The 12215-nt window shown below is 43.5% G+C and overlaps 1 protein-coding gene across 2 annotated transcripts in view; it reads right to left on the bottom strand.

Moving 5' to 3' along the window:
• PREX2 (phosphatidylinositol-3,4,5-trisphosphate dependent Rac exchange factor 2) overlaps positions 1-11740 on the bottom strand; it is a 326634-nt gene extending 314894 nt beyond the window's left edge. Inside the window, exon 1 of one of the 2 annotated variants that reach the window (XM_017341384.3) lies at positions 11268-11740. In XM_017341384.3, the coding sequence (XP_017196873.2) occupies positions 11268-11408 (141 nt within the window). In that variant the 5' untranslated portion in view covers positions 11409-11740. The remainder of the gene's footprint in view (positions 1-11267) is intronic. The other variant, XM_002710460.5, reaches the window with a different exon arrangement.
• Between the last annotated feature and the right edge of the window lie 475 nt (positions 11741-12215).

The raw sequence follows: 12215 nt of genomic DNA, 5'->3' as shown, positions 1-12215 counted from the left end.
ACACATCTCTCATCTGCAGTTCACTCCCGAATGCCTGTGATTCGTATCAGCTGGGGATGGGTCAGGTTGAAGCCAGGAGCCTGGACTATAATCCAGGTCTCCCATCACATGGTAGAGACTCAGCTGCTTAAGTCATCACCAGTGTGCACATCAGCAGGAAGTTGGAATCACAACTGGAGTCAGAACTTGAACCCAGTTACTCTGTTATGGGATGTGGGTGTCCCAGGCAGCATCTTCACCGCTGGCCTAATCATCCTCCCCTGGCTGTTAAATAAGAAATGGTCTCCCTGTACTTTGTGGATCTGTCATCCTCAACATGTAACTCTTATTTCCTAGACAAAAAAACGGCTGCTCCCACATCTGCCATCACATCCCTATATCAGCCAGGGAAAAGGTAGAAATGGAAAAAGAGCATGCATACGCTTCCATTATAAGGGCACACTTTGGAAGTTACCCATACCATGTCTACTTACATCCCACCACCCAGAACCTGCACATACGCTCATATTTCCCTGCAAGGGAAGCTAGGAAATGCAGTCTTAACCCGGACAATCGTACATGGAGCTAAAACTCTTTCCATTATAGAAGAAAAGAATGTAGAGTATTGGAGGCGATTAGAAGTGTCTGCCAGAGGTTCCATTAAGAAGTACAATAAAATTGAAATAAAGTTATATCTAGAGTATTCCAAATAAATTGTGTAAAAATAGAAAATATATAAATGCAAATCTATCTCTATAAAAATATATTAAAGTTATCCAAAGGCAAATATGATATGAATATACAGAATGAAAAATGAAAGTCTCCTCCAGCCCCATAATTTTATCTCTGAGAAAATAACAATTATTAAATCTTGGAATATGTGGGTATGGGACCAACATTTAGGTGAATGAATAGAGTTTAAAAATGTCTTTCCACTGATCTTCCTCTAGTGCTACTGAAAGACACAAAGCTTTGGAATGGCAATTGTCATTTCTGGAATCTTCAGATTTCTTTCTTTGGGGCAACAATCTCACAAAGAAAAAGGAGTATAAAACCAAGGCCTAGTTGAGGCATTACAAGACATTAAAGGAATATATCAACTTTCATTGCGCAACTCTAAAAATGTGTTACATCTACAAAGTATCTAGTACTGGCGAGAAGCCAACTTAAAAAGATAATTAAAATGGCCAAAGTGGCAAAGCAAATTCAAGTAGATACCAATTCTTTTTGACTCTCTCTGAGAATTAAAGTTTTAAAAAGAATAAAAATGTATGCCCACCCACATTTTGTATTGCTGTATTCTTGATACAAACTCAAGATTTTTTTTAATATCAGTATTCTAAATTTAACCAGGAGTCATTTCTTAAGTATTACACAAGTTAACCTCTTCAAATGAAGGGCTTGTCTTTTAATGGAAAATATGTATTCTGCATTAATGAGAAAACACTGTGTCCTTGGCTTAGACATTCTCCAGCAAAATAGATTCTTTTTTTATACACTATACTTAGCTATATGATGTTAGACTACAACAAATTTATCAACAAATTAAAGTCTGAAATAATCTGTACAACCTAGAATTATCTGGAAATCATACTCCCAATTTAATTTATCAATGTTCTTTAAATCAGAATTGAAGTCTTGGACCAAATGCAATGGTTCATGAAGATGAGAAAAATTTAGAAGAACAGCTTTTTCTTAGATCTGATAAGATTAAAATGATTATACTCCAAAGATTATAAACCAAAGAAGAACTGACCCAACCAACACTCAGGCAGTGAAACATCTCCTAAGGGATGTCTTTCTTGGAATTTGTATGGCTTGAAGTAGTAAATATGTTGTAAATTAAAGAAGATCTTGATTTTAATGTCATAAATACAACCTTAACAAATTTTAATTTTAGTAACTTTAATAAATTTATTAAATTATTTAATACATTATAATACTTGCATTAAATTAAATATTCATAAGTAAGATTTTTAAAGAATTAATGCAAACAAAAGTACTACAACTATGTATGGATTTCAGACTTTTTTAAACAAAAGAAACATCTCTAATTCCATTTCCAATATTTCTTAATTACCCTCCTATTTTTAAGTCAAGCAAACAGTACTCAAAATACATTCAGTTTTATTTAGTATTAAAATGTAATACCAGGTACATAGTAAAAGAACACTTAACAGAACACTGTTAAGGCAAATCATAACACAATGTTATCAGATAAATCCATGCTTCTTAAATGTAAAAGGGTAGTTCTATAAATATGTACCATGGTTTAAAATACTATTGCCATTATGTCCAAGACACGAATATAGCTATAAGAGATATAATAAACAGGGGTGCTTACCTCTCTATTTTGACTTCTAAATGTACATGTTGTATTTAAGAAAGTCACATTTGAAAGAATAATTAATTGTACAAAGATAATGATATATCCAGCCTTAAATGTCCAAGTTTAGTTCCCTTTCCTATTCCTGAGAATGCATATTCCAAATCTTTATTATTCCTCTCAAGCCAACTCAACTTTCAGCAAGAACAAACAAGAAAACAAAACCAGAACAGGACATCAGACAAAAAAAATAAATAAAGAAAGAGGAGTTTGGCTTCACAGAAAATAAAGACCATCCAGTGGAAATGCAAACTTTCCTCTGCCCTAATTGGCCCCTGGCCTCACATATGCATCCCTTGCCTCCTCCTGGCTCCCAGGCCTGCCCTCCCCTGCATTCCCAAAGGCCTCAGGACCTTTCTCCATCTATGAAAACCTCCCTTATGCCTCCCAGCTTGGCGGAGCAAGGGGTCAGGAGCAGGCTATGTGTCCATTAAGCAGGCCTTAGCAAGTGCTCAGTCCTGAGGTTGAAGAGACCAAGGGGACAGTGCTAAATGTGGAGTGTTGGGAGGGAGAAGAGGAGGAAGCAGTGACAAGGAATCAGGACTTTACAACAGCTAATATGAATGTCAGGTCAGCCCTCTGAGATAGTATCAAATGTTTCCCGAACAGGAAACTGAGGCATACAGAGGCTGTGTCATCTGCCCAAAGTGACACCATTTGTAAATTTCAGTGCCAGGAATTTAATCTGTGTCCTTGGAATCCCTAACCCATGCATGCTCTGTCATGCAATGTCCCCACCACCACCACCACTGTCCCTGTCACAGTGTGGAGGCAGAGCTCCTGGTGAGTAGTAAGCATTCACAAGAAAGCATACCGGCTGTCCCAGACAGTTGTACAAGCTGTGCACTGGAGAAGCAGCACAATTTTAAACCCATACAAGTGTCACCTTGCCTAGTCTTGCCTAGTCGTAATGTCTGCAATGACATTTTGCTATGACTAGGTCCTACAGCAGGTTGGCTTGCCCTGGAGACACTGACCATAATCTCCTTAAAAATGCTATTTGCCTTCTGCTATGCTCTGCTGTAGATGCGTTAGCTTCCTTTTTATGTATCTTTCTCTTGGCTACACCCATCATCCTTAAATACTCCTGGACTAAATCATCCCCTTCCATGGTTCACCATTTCTCTCCTTGTATTTGCAACTAAATTCCTCGAATAGTTTCCCCATAGGTCTCCACCTCCTCAACTCCACTGCTGCCTCAACTCATTCCTACAGTCTGGCTTCTATTCACACACATTACTGAGACTAAAACCCCAAGGACATTCTAATTGCCAAATAAAATGACCTTCAGTTTTCACATTTCCTATTTCTCCACAGTTTATAGCCTTGAAAGAGACATTTCTTCTGCAAACTAGATGCTTTCTTGGCTTTCAAACTATCACGTTCTCCTACTCCTTTGATTCAACCTTGACGGCTCAAACTCAGCTGTGCACGGTAACTTAGCACTGGCCTTCCAATATCCCAGCTTTAGTGTGTATGTTTTCTTCTTCTAATTGCTCCTTCTATGTCATCCCATCCACCTGATGGCCCCAACACACAGGACTAGTTATTTTCTAGATCCCTCACTTTTGCCCCAAAGTCCATCTTAAATTTCACATACCTAATTTCAAAAATCATAGCAGAATTTGTGTCTTAACTCAACATGTCCAAAACCGAATTCATTTTCTTCTTCCCCATGCTGTTCAACCCCGGGCATTCCACTTCTTGGCTAACGGCACTACTCATCTAATTTTCAGAACCAGGAGCCTACCATCCCCTTAGATCCTTCATTTAAACTTCCACTTCAGGGAGAACACAACTAAAGGTTCTACTCCAAACCTGTTTAACTATTGCTGGGTATGAGGGTTTTTACAATTTGGTTTTGGATTTGGGGGTTGGTTGGTTGGCTGGTTGCTTGGTTGGTTTTCTTTGTTACTTCTCAGATCAGACGTACCACATTTCTTGCCCAGATGGCAGAAACTCTTAATGGGTAACCAAATTCCCATCTTTGTTCTTCAACCCTGTTGATGGAATTCTCATACCAAGAAATAAATCTAATGTCAATAAATACTATTCTTATATTAAGATCACTGTGTTAGAAGAAAATCCAATTATGCAGATGAAATCACAAGCTTAACCACACAAACTCTATACAGGGGATGGGCTGTAGCCATATGATAAATATGATAAATACTCCAAAAATCAGAATTAAGAAAGAACCCTATTTGGTTCTTGGTATGTTTACTACAGGAGGGAGTCTAGATATTTGGATGGTAGCTTCCTAATACTATCCTTCATGTACACACATTCAGGCTAATGACTAGGAAATAAAGAACCCAGGCAACTCTGCCCAGCCAGGAAGATCAAATGGGAGCCATCCCAGAATAAGCAGGAAAGCAGGGCAGTGTGTGCAGACTCTGACAGCGGAATCACTTTGGAAAGAGCAAAAATCTGTATTGCATAAGTGAGACTGTTTATGGTCCGTGTAGTTTCTATGATTACTGGCCTGTACTCTCCACTCATAAACAGTAGTGACTTTCTGAAGGTTATAACTCACCCCAGATTAGGAGGAGCAAGGAGAAAGCTCCTCTGTGCTCTTGTGTGGATGAGCTGAGGCCTCTTGGGGTGAAATGAGGCCCCATGAAGCAGTGGGAACAGGCAGGAAAGAGAAGAAACCCCAAAATGAACCCCATGGACAGAGATTCAGGAAATCTTGGCCTAGCAACTTCTTCTCGTGGACCCTCAACCTCGGAGGCCTCAGACTTGTTCTCACACAACTGATTTCCCATAGCTTATAAAGTCAGAATTCTCAAAACTGGAACACCTCTCAGACTGGACTGACTGCAGCTCTTCTCCTACCAAAACTCAAAAGGCTCGCAGAATTTACTGCCAGTCTTGAAGAAGGCCTCAGCAACTGCCGCACGCCAAGCTCTCCACACCAAGGTCGCACTGCACAAGCCACTCTTTGGGGAGGGTTCCTCTCCACCCAGTCTGGCCCGGCTCCATCACCACCCCTTCCTGGAACTCCTCTTGACTTCCAGACACAGGAACTCCCTTTGCCGCTTTGCTCATGGCTCTGTGGTTGTCCCTCCTATGCGGAGTTGTGATCATCTCTGCCCTCGGCTCCTCCCGCCTCTAAATTATGAGCTTATTGTGGCTATAGCCATGTCCTCCTTCTCTTTGCAGCTTCAGTATCTAACAGAAGTTGCATTCATTGGCCCAGGCAGCCATAACAAAGCACCACAGATTGAAAGCTTCAACAGAAATTTATTTCCTTACAGTTCTGAAGGCTAAAAGTCCAAGATCAGGACCAATGTTTTAGCATAACCGTTCAGGCTGCCACATGCAACCCCGGCATCCCACTTGTGCACTGGTTCGAATCTTGGCTGCTCCACTTCTAATCCAGCTCCCTGCTAACGCACCTGGGAAAGCAGCAGAAGATGGCCGAACATGGGAGACCCAGAAGCAGCTGCCGGCTCCTGGCTTTGGCGTGGCCCAGCCCTGGAAGTTGCAGCCATTTGGGGAGTGAACCAGAGGACAGCAGATCTCTCTCTCTCTCTCTCTCTCTCTCTCACTGTCTTCCTGTCTCTCTAACTCTGCCTTTCAAATAAATAAAATAAATCTTAAAAACAAATAAATAAAAGTCCAATATCAAGGTATCAATAGTTTTGATTTCTCTAGAGGCTACTCTCCTTGTCTTACACACATGGCCACTTTCTCCCTGTGCCCTCCGTGGTCCTCCCTCTGCAGGGAGGAATCTCTCTCTGGGTTCACATCTCCTCTCCTTTTGAGGACACCAGTCAGGTTGGATTAGGCTTCACCCTAATGACCTCATTTTAACTTAATCACTCCCTCCCCTTTAAAATCCCTCTTTACAAAGATACCTCCATTCTGAGGTGTACCATATGAATATTAGGGTAGGGGAAAACAATTCTGTCTGTAACCCAAGCCTTAAGCAAATGTGTTGAATAAATTCATCTTCTCAAAGAGTCAGGTCATGACTGAACAAAGTTGTTTCCAGATTCATTCAAACTCTGCTTTGTTTCCCTGTTTGTTTGTTTTTCAGAGCACCTGGTATTTACAAAGCACTGTGTTTAGGCTAAGAAAAGCCTACATAGGAAGTAAATGCACAATCCCTGTTCTCTGGAATTTACCATCTAGATAAGTGAGTTTTTTGCTGCTTTTGCAAAAGCATAAGTCACAGGAAGGTGGGGGTTGGGGGGAGAAGCCAGGGTGGAAAGCCTTTACCCATAAAACTCAGCCCCTCTCCAGGGCCTTGCAAGGGCCCCTGGAGGTCCATGGGTCACCATTTGAAAAAGTTAAAAGATACTCATACACCAGGCCAAATCATATAGTGAATATGCAACTGCTTAGTGTCAACTGCAAGGCTTCATGCTAACTATGTTTCTTGTTATATACAAGTATACTTCAAAAAGTTTGAGAAAAATGTACCTAAAAGATATATTTATTTTGAAACCTGTACATTTTTTTGTGTTTTTAATAATATGCATTTACATGAACTCTCTGAAGACTTCTCATAGACTATATGAAGTGTTCTGCTTTAAAGTCCACTGAGCATTTACAAGAACTCCATGAGAAGGACTATACTGACAGAGGGAAATACGGAAAGCAGAAGCAAAGAACAGACTCAAAGGCGTAGAACAGCATGTAGGATAATATAGACATGGAAATTATATCTAAGATTACCACCACAAGTGGCTCTTGACAAGTGCAGCATCAGATGAAATAATCTACTTAGACAGCCCTCCTGTGAGCAGACATGGAGGCAAGGGCAATGCCTGTGTCATCTCGGCCTCACGGCAACCTTGAAAAATGTTACCATTTACCAGTTTAGATGAAGAAAAAGGGGCTTGAGAAACTGAGGTGTATGTCCGAAGTTACACAGACAGAACTCAAATTCAAGGGTAGCTGAGGTCACAGCCCAGACAACAAATTTCAAAATCTTGAGTTCATGACAAGACACATTGTTCAATGTCTTTTGTTTTAATGTGCCTGCAATGTGAAATAATCACATATTCTGACTTGCCAGGAACAATCCTGGTTTACGTGTGTATCCCAGTGCAATCATGAGTGACGCTTTTCACTGTCATAAGTATCCCAATTCAGAACATAAATTATTTAGTCATGTTGCATGAATACCACTAGTGGTCACTGAAAGTGACCTACACAATTTTTAGGATGTGGTGCAAATGAAAGTGTGAAGTCCCTTGTTCAAAAAGCAGCAAAGGGGGAGTGTGTGGCTAGGAAAGGTGCTGAAATCTAAAGCTGTTTTCTGTCATGTATCTGTTCCACGCAAGCACCACTGTCCCATCAGACTTCACTTGCAAAATAAAAGTTGAAAGATAAAACTGGTAGGAATTTCAAGACAGGAGTAGCAGACCATGAAACCAAGCATGGGGTCCCATGCTCAACACCCTGTGCAACTGCACAGGATGCACACCCACCAAGGGCCCAGGTCTGCCCTTTCTCTGTCCCCTCAAAGGGCCTGTGATCCTGGCATGCCACGTCACCGTACTGCAAACAGGAAACAGGTTGAAACCTGCTATTGTCCAGACTTCGGACATTAAATATGAGCATCTATTAGGTCCATACAATCATTTCTTTAGAAAGAATGTTTGAGAATATGTGAAGCCCAAAATTTAGTTTCCCAAGAAAAGACAGACCATAACTTCAAGCAAATTATGTCATTCTCTACCATGTTATCTGTGACCTAAAAATAATTAATCTAGATAACATAATCTATCCATGCCATAATCTAAAAGGAAAAACTCAGAATACATGAGATGAAATAACAGTGTACTGCCAAGTCTAGATTACCTCAATGTCTGATTTAAGTCATGTTTCTGTTTTAAAGGCGGGGGCTATATGTTTAATTTGAATTCTTTTGTTGCTTTTATAAAGAAAAACATAATTCATTTTTCATTTATTTGAAAGGCAGAACAAGAGCAAGAGGAAGAAAGAGAAACCCTCCATCTGCTGGTTTACTCCCCAAGTGCCCACAACAGCCACATCTGGGACAGGCTGAAGCCAGGATCCAGAAACTGAATCCAGGCCCCCTCCTATGGGTAGCAGGGCCCAAGCACTTAAGCCATTGTCTGCTGTCTTCAAGAATGCATTAACAGGGCCGGCGCCGCGGCTCACTAGACTAATCCTCTGCCTAGCGGCGCCGGCACACCGGGTTCTAGTCCCGGTCGGGGCGCCGGATTCTGTCCCGGTTGCCCCTCTTCCAGGCCAACCCTCTGCTGTGGCCAGGGAGTGCAGTGGAGGATGGCCCAGGTGCTTGGGCCCTGCACCCCATGGGAGACCAGGAAAAGCACCTGGCTCCTGGCTCCTGCCATCGGATCAGCGCGGTGCGCCGGCCGCAGCGCGCCTGCCGCGGCGGCCATTGGAGGGTGAACCAACGGCAAAGGAAGAGCTTTCTCTCTGTCTCTCTCTCTCACTGTCCACTCTGCCTGTCAAAAAAATAAAAAGAAAAAAAAAAAAAGAAAAAAAAAAAAGAATGCATTAACAGGAAGCTGGATTGGAAGCAGAGTAGCCAGGGCTCAAACCATGACTCTGGTATGGGACTCAAGCGCCCTAAGTGGCAATTCAACTCACTTTACCACAGTGAAGCTACAGGAAGTTAAGAGCAAATAGAAGGAAAAGGACATTAGAATTTTAAGGATGATTTAAGAATCTTAATGTAGGGGGAAAGATGATGGAGGAAATGATCGATTCATTTATTCATTCAATAAGCATCTATTAAGCAGCTACAGTGTCACAAATGTGACACAAAATTCTGGGCAGACCAGAGAGGTATGTTCTTGTTCTCATGGAGTTCACAGTCTCGTAGGATGAGACAGATGTAAACAAATGAATGTGTCAGCTACCTTGGGTACAGTGGAAGAAGTAAACACCAAGCAGAACAGGAACAAAGCAAGGAGTGCCTGGGCAGCATGAGGTGACCTGAGCCCTGAAGGCCCAGCAGGAAGCCATCAGGAAGAAGCAAGGTCCTGGTAGGTGACCAAGTAAAAGCATCTGCCCATTTAATGTTGCTCTAACACACAGAAGAGAAAATTAAATGAAGAATTATGAATATGTCTTTGGGGCTTTGAATGATTTAAAGACCAAAGAGAAGCTGGAACCCACTTTGTTTAGGATGATATTCAGACCAAGTAGTACATTTGTGTGTGTCCATATATGCAAGCACAAATAACTGGCAAAGAAAAGGAAAGATGAAGAGATCATAACTTCTGAAAAAAATAGGAAGAGTGAAACTATAAAATTGCGCAATACTTGTGAAAACAAACACACAATGTATTTTATGCCTCCCATACTTTCTTATCGAATGCTATATAGTAGTACTAACTTTTCGGTTGCAACATTCAGGTGTTAAGATAATAACTGATATTTTTAAAATAAAGATGATGAAATTGGTATTCAGTGTCGATTAGCTATTTATGCAAATCAGCATTTTACGCAGTACTTCACAAAGGAGTAACTCTTAAAGAAATGATGCAGCTTCTTCAAAAGTCAAAGGGCTTTGTCACTAACAGTTTCATAAACACCAAAAGTGAAGCTATTAAAGGTCAAATCTCCTTAAAAACATACTTTCTGGGGGCAGTCATTCCTGCATGGAAGTGTTCCATAATTCTCTCACCAATCACAAGGATGCTATCAAATATCTGTAACAATTCCAAAGAATGTGCCTATTGGGGGATCAAGTATACTGATTCAAGCCAACCTGCACACGTTACATCACTTGAGACATTTTTCTTTCCTTCTTACCATACAAGAATGAATTTCCTCTCTCATGATTCTATGCAGAAAGTTTACTGGCTTCAGAAAACCGAGCAGGAAGTGTGACATCTGAAACGCTTCCTTTCTGACCAGGAACTCTGACATGGGTGGTGGAAGGAGAAGAAGCTTAGAGGGTCTGAGTGAGATCCCGAAGGCTAAGACTCCTGCATCTTGACTGATGCTCTCTCAGGCACCTGGGCAGACAGGAGCCAACCCTCGGGTTCTTTACCTTATCAGAAGCAAATCGGAAAAAAAAAAAAAAAAAAAATCCAACTTGTGCGCCATGTCTCTGAAGTTAACTTTCATTCACTACTGCCCTTCCTGCCCTGAAATGACTGAAGCATTTCCAAAGCAGACTTCAAGTAAGTCAAGCCGAAACTTAGCCAGAAAGTGCACGCCCTCTTCCACGACATCCTCAGGTTGTCAAGAACGACTTTTATGACACCACTCTCATGGGCTCAGTAGGAGCACAGGACCAGGAACTGAGCAGAGGACAAATTTAAACCAGGGCGATGGACACTGTAGGACCAGGACGGGGTGCGCGCCACATGTGGCTTTAATATTCAACAGCTGCTAGAGATCACGACCGGTTGCTCCTTCTGTTCTCCACCCCACTCCCCAGAATCCCATGTTTCCAAGATTATTATAACTAAAGGCTCTTCATTGCCATGCTATCTGAATCACCAGTTCAAGAGTCTGCAGACGCGAGGGCATTTTTGTATTGTTTTGTTTTTAACTACCTGTACCTGAAATGTGGCAGACCCAGACCAGACCCTTCATCACCAAACCGAAGCAAAACCACCGGGGAGGGAGAATGGAGGGAGGAGTAAAACAGCGCAACTGAGCAGACCGGGGAAAGGGTACCTTAAAGGAAGATGGGCAGCCGGGATTCCCCAGACAGAAGCTCTCCCCCTTTCGAGCTAACTTTTAAGGCCGGGAGCTCTCCAAGACCCTGGCGACTGAGCGCGTCTCCAAGCTTTAGCAAACCCGCGCAAGGAGAGGTGGGGGTTGCCGGCAGCGTCCGCGCACGGACTGGGTCCCGGGGCCCCCGCGCAGACAATGCCGCGCGCGCTGCCCGCGGCCTCCCCGCGCCGGGACCCTGAGGCACCGGGGCCACACTCACCGACACCAGGAACTCCAGCGTGCCCACATAGTCGCGCTCGGTCTTCTGCAGCTCGCTGAGCACGCACACGCGCAGGCGAAGCTGTTTCTCCAGGTCCTTGGCGCTCTCGGCGCGGCCGTCCCCGCGGCTCTCCTCACTCATGGTGGGCGGCGGGACGCGGGGCTGGCGGGCTGTGCTGCGCGCTGCCCGGCGCGCCCGCTGCTGCCGGCCGCCGGCGGCCAGAAAGGAAAGTTGCCGCCTGCGCAAAGTCCGAGGAGGGATGGGCGACTTCACCCTCCTGGGAGGCGCTGGGGTTGGGGCTGGGGGCGCGGGCGTGCGGGCCGGACCTCCGGCGGCGCGGGAGTTTGGGTCTCTGTTGAGGAAACTCCCGGGAGAGGGGGCGCTGGTCCCAGCCCTGCGTGTCCTGCGGCGCTGCTGTGGCCTCACGCGGCCCGAGCTGGAGGAGAGGCTGCTCCGGCAGCCACAGCGGTGACTTGGACATTAATCAAATGCTTTGTATCCATGTGACTCCGACCCTTTACCCTTCGCCAAATCTCAGGAAAAAGGAAACACAACCCTGGGGAAGTGTTGCGTGCCAGCTAACTAAACACACACACACACACACACGAGTCAGCACTTGAGATGGGACTCGCTGGAGGTTCCCAAACCTAGGAGCACAACCTCCAAGACACAGCCCCAGGGTTGCTCCTGAGACTCCCGCCTATTGTTTAGCTTTAAAGTGTTTTTGTACAAACCCTGAAAGCAAAGAAACAAGTCCCCACGGTTACATAACTGGATGGGAACAAAAACAACTACGGTATTGACCCTCCCGTCTTTTGAAAAGAAACACATTGATTTTGGGTCTTTTTCAGGCACAAAACTGGATTGCTTTTAAAATTCCCCAGCTGAGAATATTTCACAGGGCAGACACCCTCCTGTCTGCTCTGGGAAAGTCAATGAGCGTAATAA

This window comes from Oryctolagus cuniculus, chromosome 6 (genome assembly GCF_964237555.1).
Source record: "Oryctolagus cuniculus chromosome 6, mOryCun1.1, whole genome shotgun sequence".
Lineage (NCBI taxonomy): Eukaryota > Metazoa > Chordata > Mammalia > Lagomorpha > Leporidae > Oryctolagus > Oryctolagus cuniculus.
Note: the sequence above shows the minus strand (reverse complement) of the source record. Positions and strands in the feature narration are given on the sequence as shown.